Source organism: Mustela erminea, chromosome 5 (genome assembly GCF_009829155.1).
Source record: "Mustela erminea isolate mMusErm1 chromosome 5, mMusErm1.Pri, whole genome shotgun sequence".
Classification (NCBI taxonomy): domain Eukaryota; kingdom Metazoa; phylum Chordata; class Mammalia; order Carnivora; family Mustelidae; genus Mustela; species Mustela erminea.
The window spans coordinates 2,176,165-2,196,430 of record NC_045618.1 but is presented as its reverse complement, the minus strand read 5'-3'; the positions used below and the strand labels follow the sequence as shown (position 1 = coordinate 2,196,430).

Here is a 20,266-nt window from a genome sequence, read left to right as displayed (position 1 = left end):
GTGCTGTCGGCACACCTGCCCACGCTTTGAGTCTCACCTGTACTCCCCTCGGCGTCCTGGCCCCACCACCCGGTTCCCCCAGGCCTTGGACCGTGTCTCCCACCCGACGACAACCAGCTTCACAAGGGTTTTGTCTGGTAGATGGTGTTTCCCCCGTAGCCCAGCAGCGGCTGCCCTCGCCTCGCACCTGGGCCGGCTTCCCCGATAGGGTCCAGCGGAAGATGCTGTGGGGCTCCGAGGCAGGGTCAGAAGAGGACCCCCGAGCTGGCTCTTACTCTTGCCCCAGCCGCCATGTGTGAGGAAGCCGGGGCCCTGGGGCGAGCGTCCAGGCCAACCACTCCAGCTTGGGTCCCACCAAAAGACCACAGCAGGCTGACCCTTGGGGGCAGTGATGGAGCAGCCTCCGAGCGGTCGGGCAGATGCCCAGGAGAGCAGCACAGCCCATCCCCACGCGGCAGACGCCTGAGAAACGCAAATGCCGTATGCGGCGTGAATCATGCCACCGTTGGAGGACTCGGGAAATCTGCCAAGCAGGACATGGTTTTCATACAAACCGGGACACAGCCGTTTTATTTATAGCACCACAGTATTTTCTTTACGCTCTCTGTGCATCGTCTGTACGGGCCTCCCTGGTGTGACTCTGCCCTTTCCTTTCGGGACCGCGTTCTGGCTGGGTGACTTCCCGGAAGGTCAGGACCAGGGCAGCGACACCAGGAAGCACATCTCTGCTGTCCCCTGTCCGGGCGGGGAGCAGCAGTGACCCTGAGAATTAGCGCTTGTGAGCAGCTCTGGGCTTGCCTATGGGTCTCCCGCCCCTGCGGTCCCCTTGGCCTGATGGCTTTTCCTCCTGATGACAATCGGGACGGGCCCATCGGGCAAGGTCTTGATGATGTTCCAGGCTTCAAACCGCGTGAGGCCCTGCATGGCCGTGCCAGCCAAGTGGAGGAGCTCGTCCCCTGGCTGGATCGTCTCGCTCTGCTCCGAGGTGGCCCCTGAGAGGCAGAGGAAGAAGATAACGGGTTGCACAGGTGACCGGGGAGCAAGGAAAGTCACCTCCCAGCATCAGTCTCCCAGGAGCGGGACAGCTCGGGAGAGGACAGGGTGCCCGTCCCTCAGGAGCTTGGCGGTGGGCCTTTGATGGGGCATCTCATCCGACGGTGACCTCAAGGTGGGCACGCCAGGCTCCAGCTCCGTGGCCCTTGGGAGAGGTGTAGCCTGTATGTCCCCAGGGAAGGGAGGTTCCGGGCAGCCCCAAGCCCAGAGCCAGGTTGAGGAGACTTTCTGGATCCTAGAGGCCTGGACAAGACCCCTGCGTCCGTGGGAAGAGGACAGAATCGCGTACGGCCCCCACTCTTTCAAAGGACTGTTGCTTTACTGTAACGGATTTCCCATCCGTTTGCCACCATGAGATTCAGAGATAGTGACTGAAAGCTAATAGTAATGAGAATTTAAAAACTGCTCAAGTCTTTGGGTTCCTTGTGCCCATCGGGTGTCCGACTAGCACTGCAGGAGGAGCACTCGTCCCTCTGCACCTGCCGGGAGCACGAGGACTCGGGTAGCCAGCCAGGCCTCAGAGCTGGTAGTCCACCTTCAAACGCTAAGAACGTCTTTCCCAGAGTCGGAGTCAATGAGGATCCCCGGGGAGCCCCCGCCCGAGGGAGCTCTTCACACCCGGGTCCAGACACACCCCACAGCTCTGTGTCGACAAGGAGCCCCGGGCCCTGGGGGGGCAGCGGTCACTCAGCAAGTGAGAGGCTGAGCTGGGACCCGAAGCCAGGTCCCTCGACCCCTGCCCGGGGCTCTGCCCCAGCTCCCCGTCCTGCTGTTGGGGCTCTAGCCTGAAAAGCCCTGGGAGTGCAGGCCTCCCACGGCGGTCATGGGGAATCCTGAGTGACCCCCACATTTGGCCAGCTTGCACCTCAACCTACGATGAACAAAACGTCAGCGTTTTGAATAAAAACAAGAGCTGACGGGTCCAGGAGTGGGGGGAGCCGAGCGAGGCTGAGTGTGTCCAAGTGGGAAGACCCTGCCCTTATTTTAAACTTTGATATTTTGCTCATTATGGATTTTGTTTAATTTTAATTCTTAGACCTAGTGCATTAAAACTGGCAACTGTGGGTCTGGGGACCCCCTTCAGGGCCATGTCCTGGGCTGTGCCTCTCTGGCCTCACCTTAGTTCTGGGCCCTGTGCGGCTAAACCAAGCCCAGGGCTTCGTCACTTAGCAGGACCCAGCGAATAAGAAGGGGAAAGGGGCTGTCCTGAGGCAAGGAGAGAAGGTAGAAAAAGCAGAACTGAGTCCCTGAGTAGACTGCCTGACTCCAGAAGGGCACAGGGTTGTGGGAGACCAATGTGGCCCAAAGGTGCCCAGAAGCTTTGTGAGGGCCTGGCCCGACCCCCCCAACCAGAGAGAACACACAGACGCAGACGCACACCACACCTTTGAAAATCCGGTTCACGGTGAGAGGCTTGTCGCCGAGCAGGGAGCCCTTGCCGCCCTCCAGGCTGAAGCCCAGCCCCGCGGAGGTCTTCTCCAGCGTCACTGTGTGCACCGTGACCTCTGCTGCGGGGGAAGCACAGGGACGTTGTTAGGGACGCCCTCCTCTCCGGGCGCCCACGTGAGCCAAGGAAGGCTGCCTGCCCGCCTTGCACCCGTGCCCACGCACATATGAACACAGACACGTGCCCCCGGCAGTGTTCCAGGCAGGCCACGCACGATCGAGGAGCCCCAGCCGCGCTGGCCCCACGTGGCCAAAGGCGGTGCGACCCCCAGCGCCTCCTGCAAGCCTGGAGGCACTTACTGGAATCTGCGGAAACGTCGCTGGCCACAGAGGCTGCTGTCGTGGAGTCCGAGGAGGAGTTCAGGTCGGGCGTGGCCTCCAGAACTGGCTTCCTGGTGACGATCACAGCTTGCCTGGGGTCCCGAGCTTGGCGGAGGATGGCCAGGGCATCGCTGTGTGTGGCCCCTTTGAGGGACTTGCCGTTGATGGATAGAACCTCGTTGCCCTTCTGAATAGTTCCCTCCTGGGAGGCCAGCCCGTTGGGGAACACTCTGTGGACCTACAGAAACCAACGGAAGTCAAGACCCCGGAACCAGCCGGCGTCAGCTCCAGACGCGTGCTGGAAGAGGATCCAGACCAGGTGGTCAAACCCAGACACCCAGAGCAGAGATCCCCAGCGAGAGTGGTCAGACCCATCCTCAGAACCCTTCCCAACACAATGCCCTAGCCGGTCCGGCAATCCCAGTAAACAACCCAGTTCAAATCTCTCGCCTTCCCTGCTCGGCAGCGCCTCCTGGAGTGTTTTCCCGAAGCACAGGTTCTGTGCCTCCTGCGGGATCCTTGTATAGGGAAAGGCTCTAAGGTCTGGGTGCAACGGAAGGTCTGAAAAGGTCTCCAGTTGGTCGGAAGACGTATTAGAGACTCAGCAAAGCCAGTGTGCGCCGCACTCCTGGAGGAGCGCGCCGTGACCCCCGAAAGCCTTTCACAAACCATCCTTTTTTTCCGGGCGCAGTTCTCAGGCCCCCATCTTCCGCAGGATGATTTTTTGAGAAATGCTTTTCTGGGAAGTCTGGGCATTTTTAAAGCTCCTCCCGCAGAAATTCTGACCCAGAATTTCTATTTTGCTGAAAGGGGGCCCCTCCCGGTCCCCTTTCTACCCAGTTCTACCGTGCACAGTGCGAAGGGACTGCGCGACGGCGTGCGGGGCTGTCACTGAGACGTGTGACAGCATCGTGCAAACCAGGCTCTCAGCTTCTCTCCGTTATTTTGGTTTCCGAAAAATTCTGCGTCGCAGTCAGACGTGGCGAGGCTCTCCAGGCTCTGTAGGAGACCCAGGTACGAAGCAGAAGTTCTGGTGGGCATCTCCGTCCCCTGCCGGAGTCCCTCCTTGTCCACCCCCGCTCCCTGAGTCAGGGGGAAGATGGTTGACATGAGCCAGTGAGTGTCCGGCACGGCCCTCGGTCACGGACGGTGCTCAGCATCGGTTCTCTTGCAGTGACGACTCGGGAAAGGAAAGGACGTATTCCCGTCCGGAGGGTGAGAGAGGGAGTCTGGTGCCCGTGCCTGGCCGACATGCATTGTCTGTTTGGTGTCCAGGGAGGCTGGCCAAAGGGGACAGAGACAGGTCACCCCTCAGGGCAGAACCCAGGATCCCAAGGGCTCTTCTCACAGGCCCGGCTCTCACTCCTCCTCAAACGGAAGGTCAACCGCACAGCCGGGGGCTCTTTGCAGTCCGGGACTGGGTGCCTTGGGACAGAAACAGGTCCTGGGTGGTTTTCGGTGCTTTTCTTGGGGCAGAGAGCCTGCTTCAGAGAAGGAAGTCACCGCTCACGCGGGGGCGGTCGGAACAGCCGAGTCACCGGCCGGGAGGTGGGTGCTCCGTGCAGGCAGGTGGTGAGCTGGAGGGTCAGCCTCCGGCCGGGCAGGGGAATGCACATGCGCCGCACCAGGAGGCCCTGCGACAACGCAGCTGTCACGTGCAGGTGTCCGGTCCCAGCTGCACAGCCTTCCGTGGAGGCCCCGAAACCATAAACCATCCCGGTCTAAATGTCCAGCCGTGAACAGCTTCCTCATCTCCTTGTCCAAAGCAAGAGACGTTGGATAAAATCTGCTTCAAATTGTTGTTGTTGACTTGAAATTCGCACAACGCACAATGAGCCGCTTCCAGGTGTACGATCCCGTGACATTCGCTGGGTTTGCTGTTTCTTAGAACGTCCCCTTTGACGTCGAGAAATCCTGGCCCAGCGGTCCCGCTGTGAGGCTGAGACACCTGGGAGTTTTTATTTATTTAGTCATTTATTTTGCGTTTCCACAAGTGATTCAGGTTCCCTCGCAGGAACCTGTGCAGGTTGTCTGGAGTCCGCAGAGACCTGCTTGTTCACTGAAGGATTGCGGTGAGGGTCGAATGTGCAGTCCCGTAGGGGACATCACTAAGCTCCTTATAAAGGGTGAGGTCCCCACAGCTCCCCTCTAGGACCCTGCCTGGCGGCCCAGCGCCAGCCGCTCACTCGTCGGAGCCCCAGAGTGAGTCCCTTCCTGGCAGGTGTTCTCTCCGCTGGGGCCGTTGCCTCCGGCGCTCCCACCCCCCCACCCCCCGCCCCGGGCCACTCACCGTGATCACTTTGTTTTCTAGATCCGCTCCCCCTGCCAGGCTGAACCCCAGGCCGGCCCCTTCCTCCTTGTGCAAGACGGTGACGTGGATGTTGTCTAATTGCTGTGGAAGGAAACACATCTGTTAAGGACATGCACCAGGCCAGCCCGAACAATCTAAGAGCCACGTCAGGCTCACTCCGTCCCCGAGCCCAGCGTGGCCACAGGCCAAGTTCTAGCTTTTCTTCAAACCCCGTCCATCACCCGGACCGGGAGCACTGTGCTTTCTGGAGTCGTAGGAACTTGAGCAGGGAAAAGACGTGTATAAAGTAACAGGTACCCCTCTTTCCCTCTCCTGGCTGCCCCACCCCACACCCACAATGGGTTTGGACAGGGCCGGGTGCTGCTAAGTTGGCTGGAAACCCGGCGCTTTGGGGAACACAACTCTGCCATTTTGGTGTGGAGCGAGGCCAGCCAGGGGGCTGCGGGGACGGCCAGAGGTCAGGACTAGTCTGCACAAGTTGGCTCTGCTCCTGCCCTCTTCCTCCTCCTCACGGGCACTGCCGCACGTGGAGGAGCTCGGCCAGGTCCCAGCCGCAGCCCACGCGGGCGCCCGTGCACACACACGTGCCTGCAAGCGCGCACACACACACGGCTTCCCGCTGTGGGCTCACAGGAGCCAAAACAACCCCTCTGACCGTCGTCTGAAATCACAGACACTCTTTCTGGTCTTGACCTGAGGCCTCAAGCTCAAATGCGTAGTGATGGGGGAGGGGGCGTCGCAGGCAGATCATTAAAGGAGCAAACCGGACCAACTGAGGCCTTGCAGGGTGACCTGAACCGCTGAGAATGAGGGAGCCCGTCTCCCCTGCGCCCTAGCCACACAGACCCAGGGCTACCCGGTCACCCCCTTTCAACGAGGAGAGAAGCCCGACCACCAGGTATCAGTTCAGCTCTTTAGAACGTAATAGTTCAACAGTCCCCACAAAGACCAAATTCAACACACCGGCGGGCCCATGTGGCTCTCGGGCCATCACTTTGCCCCTCGGTGCTAGGGATGACCCTGTGCCAAAGGATTCCCTTGCTCGGACACCACGAGAGCTCCTGGTGTGCAGCTGACCTGTGATGCCTCTTGGGAGTCCCCGAGACCCAGAGGGATGGGGGCACCGCTCCACCCCCTCTATCATCCCAGCACTGGCCCAAATCTCCCCACTTTGACCCAAGTATCAGGTCACCTGCCCTTGCCCAGCACAAAAGCATGTGGCCTCCCAGGGACACCCTAGACAAGACAGCTCTTTGTTTTTGACCCATCATTCTGTGTGAATGAAGCCCTGGGGGACGGTAGTCCCGGGGTCTGGGAGACGCGCAGGGCGTCTTCTGTTGGCTGGGCTGTGCCAATGCCCTTGACCTTGGGAATTTCATCTACGAGGCCTCCTTAATGCTTTCATCCCGGTCTGGACGATTCTGGGGGCAGAAAGCCCTTGCCGATCCGGGACGACCCAGGAGGGCCACGCCCGTGGGCCAGTGCTCGCCCGCTCACCCGGGCTGAGCCGCCACTTCCCCTCCCCCCATCCAGGGGGTGTGCCCAGAAGCAGATGGGAAGTGGGACTTTCACAATGACTTGAGTGAAATGGGGGGCCCCTTGCAAGCCCTGGGAGCCGTCCCTTCCCCCCGTGCAGGGGAAGTCTCCGGCGTGAGAGCACGCGAGCCAGGCCGCTTACAACAGCGCGTTTCCGTTAACACAAGCTGGTCCCTGGACGCGCACGCCCGGCCAGCGGCCCGTGGGACAGGGACGGGGCACAGAACTTGGAGAAAGAAAACTCGCACCCCACCTTTCTCATTTCCAGAATGGCTGGAAAGATGCAATAAGCCAGAGGTTAAAGGCATTTTCTGAGCTGCCAAGCATCCTTCGAGGGCGGGTCTTACTGTGGGCCAGTGAGGCAATGTCCTTCTCCCATGGGGGCAGGGGGACCCGCCCAGGGCCACTTCTGCACCCGCTCTGGCCACGGCTTGGAGTACGGCCGTGGTCACTCTAAGCGCTCGCCAAGGAAGCCTACCTTCAACGTCGCTTCATCCAGAACCTTCACTTCCTCGATGAGTTTCTTTAACTCCTCGGAGCTCAGCAGGGAGATGACCGACTGGCCAGGCTGAGGGGAGCCGTGGTCCCAGCTTTCAGCTTCCGTGGGCTCACCGAGGCCCTCTGTGTACTCTCTCAGCTCTGAAAGGCTTTCAGGGGGAAACAGCACAGGGCACCGATCAGAATATTACAGACGCTTGTGGTCACCGCATCACCTTCTGTTCCAGGCACGGGGCTGGGCACCCACGCGCGTTCCGTCATTTGATGGAGTAATTCTGAGTGGACACCAGCGTCCCACCGCTGAAGCATCAGGACTGTGGGCGTGCGGAGGGCGAGCCCTGCTCTGTGCTCACGTGGCCGCGGAGGGCCCCGTCCGGGGGTCACGGTCACAGGTCGTGGCGTGTCGGACTCCGGGTCGGGGTGTGCAAATGTCAGCACCTCACCCCGGAGGACAGTGGGGTGGACGACTGGCACCAACGCTATGGTCGGACCGCAGCCACGGCGCCTCGCACACACTCACCCCTGCGCTCCTTCACGGCAGCCGTCAGCACCCGTGAATCCCCCGCTGTTAGCACGTAGTAACTACAAGCGGCACCACACAGCCGGCGACTGCCCTTCCTTTCCCTTTGGAACTTATTGGGATATTCTGTAGCCGGCTTTTTTTTTCTTTTTTTTTTCAGCTACACCTCATTTTTGCAGGAAACTGTGGTTTCAGCGAGAAGCCGTTTCCCCGCCCTCTGGCCGGCAGAGCTCCGATGTGAGCAGGTGAAGCCGGAGCAGAGCCCATTGGAATGGTGAGCCTCGCCGTCGCGACCAGAGCGCAGCTGCTCCGCCAGAGAGAGCCGGATCCCGGTCACCCCCGCATCAGCCCGGCTCCCAGGAGCTATCCGTGGGGCGTCCAACTCTGGAGACCCTGTCCCACACGCGTGCTCGGGGCTCACGCGGGGTCCCTCCCAGGCTGTCTGCTGGGGCTGGGACATGGAACTGAGGGTCAGCGGGTCTCAGACAGGTCTCGGCAGTCTGAGAGTAAGAGCTAAAGCTCGGACATGCAGGGTGGTCCTAATTCGAGACAGGACCTCGCCCCCCAGCAGGAGCCCCCAGCAGGAGTCCCCCGGTTTTTGGACCAGGTCCTGCCCATCTCCTAATCTCAGCTGAAGGGCAAACGGAGAGTGAGGAAACCACACACGGTCCCAGACGTCCTAACACCCAGTCCAGGGACCGGAAGCCACGTACGGAGTACGTGTGGATTCCTTCGGGGGTGATGGAAAAAACAGGGAGAGGGTCGTCCCCTCCTGTTCCAGTCGGGTCTTCCTGAGCAGGAGCAGGACGTATCAGATGTGCATTCATTCCAGCCCCTCATGGACAGCTCACCGGGGACCACCAGCACAGCCCCGTTCCCCACCCCTCCCAGACCAGGGGTCGGGAAAAAGTCCTCCTTCCTACGGAGGGTGTAACGCACATGCACGTGCCCGGGGAAGAACAGGTAGAACCATCCCTCCGGGTACCCGAGACATCGTAAATAAAGTTATGCCCAGTTACGAAAGAGAAGACGAGAAAGAACGGGAAGACAGACAGGACGCTGCGGGAGGTCCCGGGCACACTCACTTGAGGGAGAAGCCCGTGTCCGAGGCAGGGGTTTCTGCAGAACTGTTGGCGGCTGGGGTGTCCCCGGCCGACGACGCAGGAGAACCCCCTTCCTTGGGGCTGCAGGGCGTCTGGCCCCAGGAGACGGAAGACGGAAGGCACAGCAGGGACTTCATGACCGCCGACGACACTTGGCTGCTGATGGAGTAGAGCTTGCTGGTCTTCTCATCCAGCGGCTTCACCTCCCAGGACTGGGTCCGGGACAGGGGGAAGCTCCGCGCCCGCTGGCCCGGCATCTTGACGATGGGGCCCTGGGGCTCCTCCGTCTGTGCGGACAGCAGTCTCGAGAGAGGGTCGGGGTCACGGAGGGGGGTTTTCTGACCCGACTGCCGTCCAGACAGAGGGGACGCTGACACAGCAGGCTCATTGTTCTCGGAGGAGCTGGGGGACCCCCGCGACGGCGGCTCTCGCTCTGGTGGCTGTAGCGCGACGGTGTGGGGAGCTCCTCGCCCCAAGCTGCCGGGACCCTGTCCTCCCTCTTGTTCCCCCGGAGCTTGTGCTGCTTCCCCCCAGGAGGCCTGCAGGCTCTGTCTCTGGGCTCCTCTGCTGGGCAGTGGAGAGGAGCCAAAGGTCTCAAAGGAGCTGATCCTCTGTTTGATGGAGGAAGAGAAGGTCCGAGTGGGGGGCCCCGGGCGCTCCCGGGGAGCCGGGGTCGGCTGGGCGGGGGAGGCTGTGTCGGGCAGCCGCCTCGGCTCCTGGGCACGCGTCCTCAAACTTTTCAAACTTTGGCGAAACCAGGCGGGCTTGGGGGCCACGGGAGGGCCCTTCTTCACGGTGCCGCCGTCCGCCGACTTGTAAGCTTTGGGAGCACCGCCGGCGGCCTCCGGCTTGGACGGCGTCCCATCGGGGTGGCCCCGTACCCCGACTTCTTCACCCAGACTGACGTTGGGCGGCAGAGGCACGTGGCCGTGGTTCTCGCTCATGATGGGGCTGAACAGGTTTTTGATGCAGTCGGAAATTCGAACCCAGGGGTCTTCGACGGTGCTATCAAGGCTGTAGTCCATCCGAGCCTGCCTCTTAAGGAGAGGGTGCTTCACGGCGGAGGCTGGGGCCCCTGGGGAGCACAAACAAGACCAAGGCCGAGCATTACACTTCCGTCCTATTTTCAGAGCTAAATAGCAAGGAGCCTTCTGCAGGAGAGCAGCTCTGGTTGGGGGAGCAGCTGCCCCCGCCCCGGTACTGTTCCCTGACAGCAGGGCCAGCAACAAGCACCGCAGAACCACAGTCAGCTTCTCCACGTTTCAGAGCTGGAAGGATCTGCAGAGACGGTCTGGCTCCTTCTCTGGCCCTTCTCAGTTGGGCAACATTAAGGGCTCCCCTCCCGGCGACAGCCCCGTCTCCTGACTCTGCCCGCTTCCCGCTGCACTACAGCAGCCTGCCTGTAGTCGTGCAAATTTAAATGCCAAAGCAATGTTCTTACCCTTCCAAACGCGTAAGCCAAAGGTCACAGAAGGGCGGCCGTATTTGCTTTGGACCACTCATGCCATTAAACAGCACTGGGGACGAGCGTGCCTTCCGATGGGGACCCCTAGCTCTCCTCGCGCCTTAACCCACTTCTCACTGCTCAGCACCTTACGTCATCTGTGCACCCCCGCCCCCACCCTGGAAAGGTGGGGAGACTCCCTGACCTGGGGACAGAGGGAGGCCGGCCCCCCGAGCACCAGCCAGCAAAGATGCCAAGTGGACGTGTGACCATCTTGTGGCCCCCGGGTCCGATCTGTCCCCAGATGCAGAACGTGTTGCTCTGGATTTGTGTTCTAGGGGCTGCGTGGTCCCCGGAAGCAGCCCAGCGAGAGGAGCGCTGACCCCTGCTGTCCCAATCTCGGTGTGGGGCTTCTAGGGAAGCCTCAGGGAACCAGAGCTGCTCTGCACAGCTCTGTGGGGGGACTGGATTCCAGGCTTGGCCAGCGGGCCCAGGCCTCTCAGCCCGGCTCTGCCTCTGTCCACTGCTCTGCTGCAAGGAGCCGTCCGGAAGCTCCGCGGTCAGAGTCAGCAAGCCCTTTGCTCACAGGCGTGAGGCACTCTTAGAGCTGAGCACCGAGGTGTTCTGTCCTGTGTTCCTCAACTGGAGTGGTGAGGGGGAGGGAGCATGGAGGAGGAGAGCCTGCCGCAGTGGGACACCTGCTCAGGAGAGATGAGCCAGGTGTAACCCACTCCCGACCTGCTCAGGAGAGATGAGCCAAGTATAACCCACTCCCGACCTGCTCAGGAGAGATGAGCCAGGTGTAACCCACTCCCGACCCTCCGGGAACCCCTCCTGTGCTCTCCACGGAGCGTTTCTCCAATAGGCATGTGGTTTGCAGCCACCGCTGGGAGCACCTCGATGGCCCGAACGGGTTTGTGCGTTCTCTGTCCCGCGGTCCCTCCCTCTCTCGGCACCTAGCCCAAGCCCCAGAGGGCCAGCATTCAACACAGGTTGGGGTGACATGTGACTTTCCACACCCCACTAGTGAGCGACAGGGGCTCAGAAGAGCAAAGGAGGTCACCTGGGGGGTCAGAGCCAGGGGTCCCACAGGGGTCCTCCCGACCCCGAGTCCTATGCCCTGACCCCACACCCAGCCGGGGGCACGGCCACCCTCCCGGTCACAGCGCCCTCCAGGATGCTGCCTCAGCTGGAGGCCCATAGGACGCCACATGCGAGAGGGCGTCCCGCTCCGTCCCGCGGCTGACTGTCCTGACCGAGACCCTCCGCGGCATCGCCGGTTGGACCATGGGGCCCTGCCCCCCCGAGCACCTCAGGGCTCCTGCCCGTTCATCAGCCTGTGTCCAGTTGCCCCGTTGGGCACAGCCTCCATCCCCGGCGCCAACACACGTCCTTGCCCCGGTCCTGGACCTTAACCCAGAAGGTCCTTCCTGCCTTTGGGAAGCCAGAGCTGAGCGCCTACCTGGGCTGCCTCCTCTCCTCCCGGGGTCTGCCTCCGAGGAGGGTGCTGTGGACGGGCCGGCCGCAGGCCCCGGGCAGCAGGCAGGGGCGCAGGGGACTCTCCCTGCTGTGTCTTCCTGCGGCAGCGTCGGTGGCAGCCGCTCTCTGGCTTCCTGTGGTGTAAACAGGAAGGGAGACCACGTGAAAACGGTGGCCTGCTGCCGTGAGAGGCCGGGCACACACAGGCTGGCACCAGAGAGCCCGCGCCCCACTGCTCCCCCGACGGGCTCCCCGGCAGCCCTGTACGCCGGCCCCTTCCTCCCCAGGGCTGTCCGCTCCCCAGAGGCCCAGGGTGCTCCACGGCTTCCAGGGAGCCCGCGTCCTGCACAGAGCTCCTCCTGGCCAGGCGTAAAGTCCCTGGGTGCCCTGAGATGGGGACTAGGAGCTCTGGGTGTGGACGGTAGCTGCCTCCAGGTGAAGCTCTGGCCTGGGAAGGGGGGAACAACAGGCTCCTGGTCTTAATGAACGTAAGGTTTGGACACTCGGAGCCATATGCGTGTCCGTCACTTCCCGCACACCTCTCCGTCACAAGCGTGCTTCGAGGACACCAGGCCCTCAGGACCTGCATCCCAGCGGCCCTCTCCGCACCTGCCGTGGCCAGATCAGTCCCTGGCAGGCGTGTTTCTCCCCACCAAACCTGGGATGCAGTCTTAGGCTCCTTCCTCACGGGCTCAGACCAGCCGGACCAGCCCCAAACACCCGTCTCCAGCTGGCCTGGGGTTTGCATTCCCACAGCACACACCAGAGGCCGCCGGGGCCCTGAGGAAACGGACAGGTGAACGAGGCTTCCTAGAGAGATGTTTTCTGTCTGGTTCTTGAGCAAAGAGTGAGAATGTCCCAGGCAGAGAGGCAGAAAAGGAGCGAGCAGGACACAGTGAGAGGGACAAGCATGATGCCAGCCCAGGCGAGAAGAAGAAGGAGTAGGGTGGCATTATTACAGGGACCCCCCGTGTGGGTTCGTCTACAGGTGCAACACTTCACGGCGCCGTGGTGGCCCCGTGTCCACTCAGTCCAGAGGCAGGTGGTGTGAGGGCTGGCTGTCTGACAACGCTGCAGGCTTCCTCCGCAGAGGAAGGAAAAAAGGGGCAATAAATGCATCATTTGCGACTAACACGGAAATGGCAGATGTCTGTGGCCCGAGGTGAACATCTCCGTTGGCAATCAGCATTCCCTGACAGAGGGCTCCCGAAGCTAGAAATGTGTTCACAGAGCCTCATCCCCACCCAAGGTCCCCATCAGAGACTTTAGCTTGGGGAGAGCGTTTGGAAACACAGGGAGACCAACCAACCTAGGAATCACTGGGCTCCTTGAACTAGTCCTTTGAAGAAGCAAGACTTGGCCGTGGTATTTGGAGCTTGAAACACTAGTCCAGAGGTGTCTGAGACCCTCATCACGCAGAGAAAATGACAGGGGGCTGGGATTCAACTTGGCTCAACCGGGAGCTCCGTGTGGGGACATCTGTCTCATCCATGGATTGCTGGCCGTCTTACAGGCTGATCTGACCACTAGTCAAAGCAACGTTGCCTCTCAGAACAGACATGAATGTATTTTGCTGTTTCGTTAACACACCTGCTATTATTAGGGTTTTTTTTTTCCCTTAATTAGCCCTCGAAATAAATCCAAGTTGACTCAAATTTTTCTGGAAGCTACTTCGAGCTCCTTCCCTAGCACAGAGCTCAGCGAGTGAGGGAGAGAGGGGGGGAAGGAGACAGGCAGACGCGTGGGCTTACAGGCCAGACAGTGTGTTTCCGCCCGAGGGATGGTCGGAGCTGATTTTCTAGAAGGGAACAAACTGGTCTTTGGCTGAAGGAACTATCCCCGGGGTCGTTTCGGTTGTGGATCTGAAGTTCCCGTGGGTCTCAGGTTGGGAAAGATTCGGGGCTGACCCCGGAGAGAAAGGCTGCAGGGGGGGGCAGAGGGAAGGATGGGGCCAAGCAGAGACCCATCCCGTGGGAAATCCCCAGGAATGGTCGAGGGGACTCGAGGAGGGAGGTCCAGCTTTACTTCTTGGTTTTGTCCTTTCTCTGCGACTCCCACTCCCAGTAAAAGTAGGTCCTGCGACCTGTGCTGCTGAGAGGGGCCTGCCGGCCGGCCACACAGGACTGAGCCAAGGGACAGAGAAAGGCAGCTGCGGGCAGGGGTGGGGAGGCCGGACAGCGGACCCCCACGGGCCCCCACGGACCCCAGCGGACCCCCGCCTAGGGAAGGCTGCTCAGAGGAAGCGCCCCAAACCGCGGCGGGCCCTTCCTGCAGAAACCCTGCTTCTCCCTACAGCCGGCTGGCCTGGGGACACCTGCCTCTAGGGCCTGGCTGAGCAAGGAACCTGGCTGAGGAGGCCCCGCAGACCTCCTCCTTCTCGAAGCCTCCGGGAATGAAGCCAAAAGCCCGGCTTCCAGGCCTGCCGGCTCCTCACTTGCCCTTCCAGACCCGCAGGAAAAGAGCAACATTTGCTTCAAGCGGGGGGAGGGGAAGAGACCCACCGCGACAAGCCCAGAAGCAGCCACATCCGGCCTCGCTCTGCAGGACCTGCTTCCCTCCCAGCACCTGCTTCCTCCTCCGCTGCCTCCCCTCCTGCTCACAGCCCCCACCCCTGCCCGGCTTCCCACCCCACCGCTCTGGCCTCCTCCCCTCCTGCATGGTCAACCCGGATGGCAGGCGGTTGGGGGATTTCCTGGGGTCCCCCTGCCACCTGTGTGGCCATGGCTGCTGCAGGGGTCCAGGGTGGGAAAGGTGGCCGGGCCGCTGGCAGAGGGAGCTGGAGCTCGGCTGCGTCTCCATGACCAGGCCCCTCGCCCCCAGCAGGGTGGGGCCGAACCCGGGCGACGCCTGCATGGCATGAAGACGTCCACACTGCGCAGCCCGGCTGGCCTCAGGGGCTTTCCTCTGGGGGGCGGCCCGGACAGCGGGGGAGGGGCACAGAGGTCATGCACAGACGTGCGGGAGGGACCATCCCAGCCGCGAACCCGTGTGCACCTGAGACGGGGCTGGGCTTCAGCCTTGTGGGTCCACATACCGAGCAGGGAGCCACCTGCGAGTCCCGGGGACCAGGAAGGGAAACTGAGGTTCAGAGAACTCCGGTTCCCCCCAAACTCCACCCAGAAGGAAGTGAGAGTCAGCGAGAGGAGCTGGCAAAGCCCCAGGAGCCGGGGTCTCGCCATCGCTCGGACCAACCCCCTCTCAAAGCGGGGAACGAGCTCCGCTCAGAAGCCCCCAGCCAGCGCCTCCCCCAGGGCCTTCCGGGAGCTCTGCTGGGGCTCCGTCGGCGCCAGCCTGACGAATGAGCCCCGTGAAAGCAGCCGGAGACCCCCGCGTGTTCTAGAAGGGTTCCCGCAGCCCCTCAGCGGGCGTGGGGCTTGGGTTCCGGGCCGCCCAGCTCGGATTCAGCAGTCAGCCCGGAGCTCGTGCTGAGGGAGCCAGAGACCCTCCCCCAGGGTGAAGGCTGCACCCGCGGTCAGGAACAATTGTGCACACGACGAACACCAAACCAACAGCAACAAAACCACGACCCTGGCTCTGGAGCTCAGGAGGACATTCGGCCCGCCAGACCCCTCTCTTACCTGGCCACACGGGGACACAGTGTGCCCAGAAGGGCCGACGGTGTCTTCGCTCTCTACCAGACTCTTCTGAGGGTCACTGTCACTTTTGAAGTATTTTCTGGGCGGAGGCTTGGGCTTGGAGGTCGTGGGCTTTCTCACCAAAATCTCGAAGGACTTCTTCAGCTTCAGGGGCGGGTGGCTGTCCTGCGTCCCAGGGAGGGGTGGGCTCTCCTGGGGCGGCCTGGAAGGAGCTGTGGGAAGCGTCCCCGGCTCCTGCCCCTGGGACAGGCTGGGGCTGTCGGTGGGGACTTCCGGGTCAGAAGGCTGCTGCTCGCAGCCGCTAATGGGACTCCCCCCGGGGGACCCAGACATGTAGCTGCTGTCGCTGCTGGAGCGGATCATGACCTTCTGAGCCCTGCGATGCGGGGGTGCTGAGTTCTTCTCTCTCTCCTTCTCCAAGGTCGGCCGCCCGTGCCAGCTACTCTCCAGCCTCTTGACACCTGCCGTGGGAGCACAGGGGACCCCCTACAGCTGAGCTTGGAGGGCACACAGAACCTTGGCCCCCGTGCTCCCAATGACCCTGGGTTGCCCACTGCACCCCCCAGACTCTCTGCTGCTCATCTGAGGTCCCTTTGGATCTGGAGCCCAGGAGGTGTCGGTCTGTCCTGGGTCGAGCTGTACGACTTCCACTTGGGAACATCACGCGACCTTTCTGAGCCTCCATGCGATGGAGACGGAGGTGCATCCCCGACTTACTCGTCAAGGGAGGGCATGCTGTCCCACCCGTGGGGAGCACTGGCGGGGGGCACCTGCCGCTGTCGGCCTCTCCAGGGACTGCCCACAGGGAGTCTCTCACCCAGGAGGCTGCTCGTTTCCAGTGACTGAGGGAGATGAGCTGTAAAGGCGGGCCGCTCCTGCCAGCCAGACATCGGACGTGAGGCTTAGCTGCCCAACTCCCTCTGCCCAGCCCCTGCTCCCCTCTTCTCCATGGGCTCTGACCCCTGGGACTCCTCCAAGGTCACATCCTGCCAAACATGGTCTCAGAGTTGACTTCTGGGAGAACCCAGCCAGCAACACCCCATTTTCTCATCTGCTAAATGGGGATAATAACCCCAGGGCCATGGAGGTGGTTTCAGGGCTCAGTGTGACAAAGAGAAAACACCTGTGAATGTGCATAGAGACTTGTCCCAAGAGGCTACCATTTCTTTCTTTTTTTTTTTTTAAGATTTTATTTATCTATTTGACAGAGACAGAGTGAGAGATCACAAGCAGGCAGAGAGGCAGACCAAGAGAGAAGGGGAAACAGGCTCCCCGCTGAGCAGAGACCCCCCCTCCAATGCAGGACTCCATCCCAGGACCCTGAGATCATGACCCGAGCTGAAGGCAGAGGCTTACTCCACTGAGCCACCCAGCGCCCCGAGACTACCATTTCTTCCAGCTGAGCTCGAATCAAGACCCAAAACCACAGTTTCTTAGCCACAGCCTCCGTTTAACTTCCCTCCCATCCAGCCTTTCTTCCTGGGTCATCCCCTCAACACACCCATTCTCAGCACCAGGGACCATCCACACAACCTTCCTCTAGCGACAAACTGTTCCAGGTGTTTCTTTCCTCGAGTCAGTGCTCCAAGGAGTGGGAGCCGGCTGAAACCCAGCCTTTTGCTCAAATTCCTGCTCATTCTGGAAGGCCAGGAGAGCTAGGAGAGCCCCAAGGAAGAGAATCCTAAACTTTAGGAGAAAATCACAATCAGCCAAGCTCACAGCTGGAATCCTCTTTCAAGAAAAAAATTTTCTTTTTGCTTTATCCTGGCCGTAAAATAGCGCACCCTCATTAGAAAAAAAATTCAGCCACAAAAAGGAAGAAGTGAAAGTGAAAATTCAGCAGCAGTCCGACCAGCTGGAGGGAACCGCTGTCAAAACCCTGGTGAGCTTCTCGGCTAGATTTTCCTGAGCATAAATGCATGTCGAGTGGGTAAAGATAGTAGAACAGAGTTGACATAAGATTTTGTGAGCCTTCATTTCTTGGATCATTTGCAGAGAGATGAGCCTCCTTGTTGATAATTTGCATGTTGTTCTACCGTTTGCTCCACAGTTGAGCACTGAGCAGTTAGAGCCCAGCAGCCCAGGCACTGGACTCAGCTAACCCGGTTCTGTCCAGATGCTCTGTGCACCACACAGAGTGATTACGGGCAGCTTGGTGTCAGGTAACAGGGGACACTGTGGACTCCAGAGGCTGGGAACCTGCCTCCCCATTGAAAAAAAATCAAATTCAGATGCTTCTGTCATCCCGTGCTTCCCAAACAAAGCAAAAATGTGAGTCTGGCGTAGCTGGTGGGCAGCTAGCCTTCAGCTTTTGTCCACGCATCGTGCTTGTCTGTGGTCACTGTTACGTCGCTGGGGTAGAAGGTGAGTGAATGGCGAAGCCCTAAGCTATCTAAGAAGGGCAAGATGTTCAAGTCAGAGCTTGCTGTCTCCCTTACCTTCCAGACTCCACTGATGCCTCTCCTTTCCAAACTTGACGTTCTCCACAGCCTGGGCCACAGCTTCTTTGAGTTGCAGTTCAGACACCTGGAAATACAAGTCACTTACTCAAGTAAAACAGCAGAAATGTGCGCATCGGGCTTCGTCATCCTTGTCATCATTGTCGTCGTCAATGTTGTGACCGTCGTCTTCGTCATCACCATCGTCATCATCATCATGGTCATCATCATCATCCCCACCATTGTATCATCTTCATCACCATCAGCACCATCATCACCATCCCCATCATTGTCAACATCCCCATCCCCATCGTCAACATCCCCATCACCATCATCATCACTATCATCATCATCACCATCACCATCACCATCATCGTCACCATCATCATTGTCATCATCATCCCCATCATCGTCATCATCTTTATCACCACCGGCATCATCATCACTGTCCTCATCATCCCCATCACCATCACCATCAGCACCGTCACCATCATTGTCATCATCACCATCACCATCGTCATCATTATCACCATCATCGTCATCATTACCAACATCATTTTACTGTCACAGGTCACTAATCACCTTAGAATTATAGTTGAGAGTATGACTTTTGGAGCCAAACAGACTTATATTCAAGTCCTAGTTCCTCTACTTTCTAGTCATAGACTCTTAGAAAACCACTTAGCCTCCCAAGCCTCAAGTTCTTCTTCTGTAAGGTAATAATACAACCTATTTCCCATTGAGGTCAGAGGGTTTTTAAAAAAATAAACCATTTGACACTAAAAGTACAGGCAACAACAATAAAAATAGGTAAATCTGACTATGTCAACCTTAAGATCTGTGTGTTAAAGACACAATCAACCAAGTGAAAGGCAACTTATGGAATGGGAGAAAATATTCATATATCTTCTAAGGGATTATGATCCAGAATATATAAAGAACCCCTACAATTCAACAACAACAACAAAATCAAACAGCCCAATTTAAAAAGGAGCACAGGACTTGAATGGACTTTTCTCCAAAGAAGACATAGAAATGGCTGGTGAGTACATGAAAAGGTGTTCAATATCACTCATCATTGGGGAAATGCATATCAAAACCACAATGAGGTACCGCCTCACACCATAACATGAGTGCTATCAAAAAACAGGAAACAACATGTGTTGATAAGGATGTGAGTGCCACTGCTGTGGAAAACGTTGTGGCAGTTCCTCAAAAAATTAAAAATAGAATTATCCTATGGTCTAACAATTTCTCTTCTGGACACATACCCAAAGACGACGGAAAGCAAGGACTCAAATAACAGCATCATTCACGATAGCTAAAAGGTGAAGCAGCCCGAGCGTCCGTTGATAGATGAGCAGATAAACTACGGTGCGCACAATGGAGTATCAAGCAGCCTCCACGAGGAAGGAAAGGCTGACACCTGCTACCACGTGGATGAAATTTGGAGACCTTTACTAAGTGAAATAATTCAGTCACAAAAGGACAAGTCCTGTATGATTCCACTTCTACGAAGTACCCGAGGTCGTCAGAACCACAGGGACAGACAGAAGAATGCGGGTTTCCAGGGGCTGGAGGGAGAGAGGACAGCAAGCTGTTTCGTGAACCAGAGTTGCAGCTTCACGAGGTGAAAAGAGATACAGAGATGGATGGCGGCGCTGGTGCCGAGGAGGAGAAGGTCCTTCATGCCACCAAACCATACGCTTAAAATCGTGAGGATGGTGAATTTATGTTGGATGTGTTTTACCACGATAAAAAAAATAATAACAAATCATTCAACGCGCTGGACACAATGCCCAGGAAACGGTCAATTCTCAACGCAGGGAGTTAGAATAAGCAGCCGTCCTGCCGGGTCCAGAATGCTCCCCGATTCCAGAATTGAGGAACGAGAGGTGCTGGGATGTCCCAGGAGTCCCCGAGAGTGAGGAGCCGAGCTGGACAGGGCCAGGTGAGCACGCGGAACTTGCCTGCCTGCGTTGCCTTTGCCCCACCCCCTGGCTGTCCTTTCAAGACCTGGCTCGGTTTTCTGGGCCACTGGAACCCTGAACCCTCGCCCCCATAGCCCTTACCCCTCGTGGCCTCTCTGTGTGCGTGTCCCACCCCCTCTGGCCAGAACCAAGCGCCACGAGGCCAGGGTCCCCAGCTGTGGTCCCACACCCGGGTCCTAGGCCACTGTCCTCTCCCCGTGGTGCCCCAGCACAGCAAGACACACTGAGCGGCTCTCTTTTCTTCTGCCTCCGGAGGTTTAGATGAATCCCTTGCTGGCCTTCCTAGGAAGTCTGCTTTTGCCTCGGGTCCTCACCACGCAGCGCTCCCCAGAGGAACGGGGAACTGGGTCTGAACCCCATGACCCAAGGAGCGTCTGGATCTGGTCCGTGATCCCGTCTCTGCCCTGTTTCCACGGGGAGTTTGCAGTCTGCTGTCAAGAGACAGGCTTTAAAGCCGAGCTCCTCACATGGTAGCTCCACCAGGAGCCAAGTCCCTTGGTTACCTCCCCTGTGGCTTGGAAGGGAGAATT

General features: G+C 59.2%; 1 protein-coding gene across 10 annotated transcripts in view; it reads right to left on the bottom strand.

Moving 5' to 3' along the window:
- Positions 1–629: 629 nt before the first annotated feature.
- The window catches only part of IL16 (interleukin 16), a 97,382-nt gene continuing 77,745 nt past the window's right edge, over positions 630–20,266 (bottom strand). For 2 of the 10 annotated variants that reach the window (XM_032341935.1, XM_032341936.1), the window contains exons 11-19: positions 17,746–17,833; positions 15,290–15,768; positions 11,695–11,845; positions 8,771–9,863; positions 7,146–7,314; positions 5,111–5,212; positions 2,800–3,058; positions 2,439–2,561; positions 630–992 (exon numbers count right to left, since the gene is read on the bottom strand). In XM_032341935.1, the coding sequence (XP_032197826.1) occupies positions 799–992; positions 2,439–2,561; positions 2,800–3,058; positions 5,111–5,212; positions 7,146–7,314; positions 8,771–9,863; positions 11,695–11,845; positions 15,290–15,768; positions 17,746–17,833 (2,658 nt within the window). In that variant the 3' untranslated portion in view covers positions 630–798. The other 8 variants (XM_032341940.1, XM_032341938.1, XM_032341939.1 and 5 more) reach the window with 8 other exon arrangements.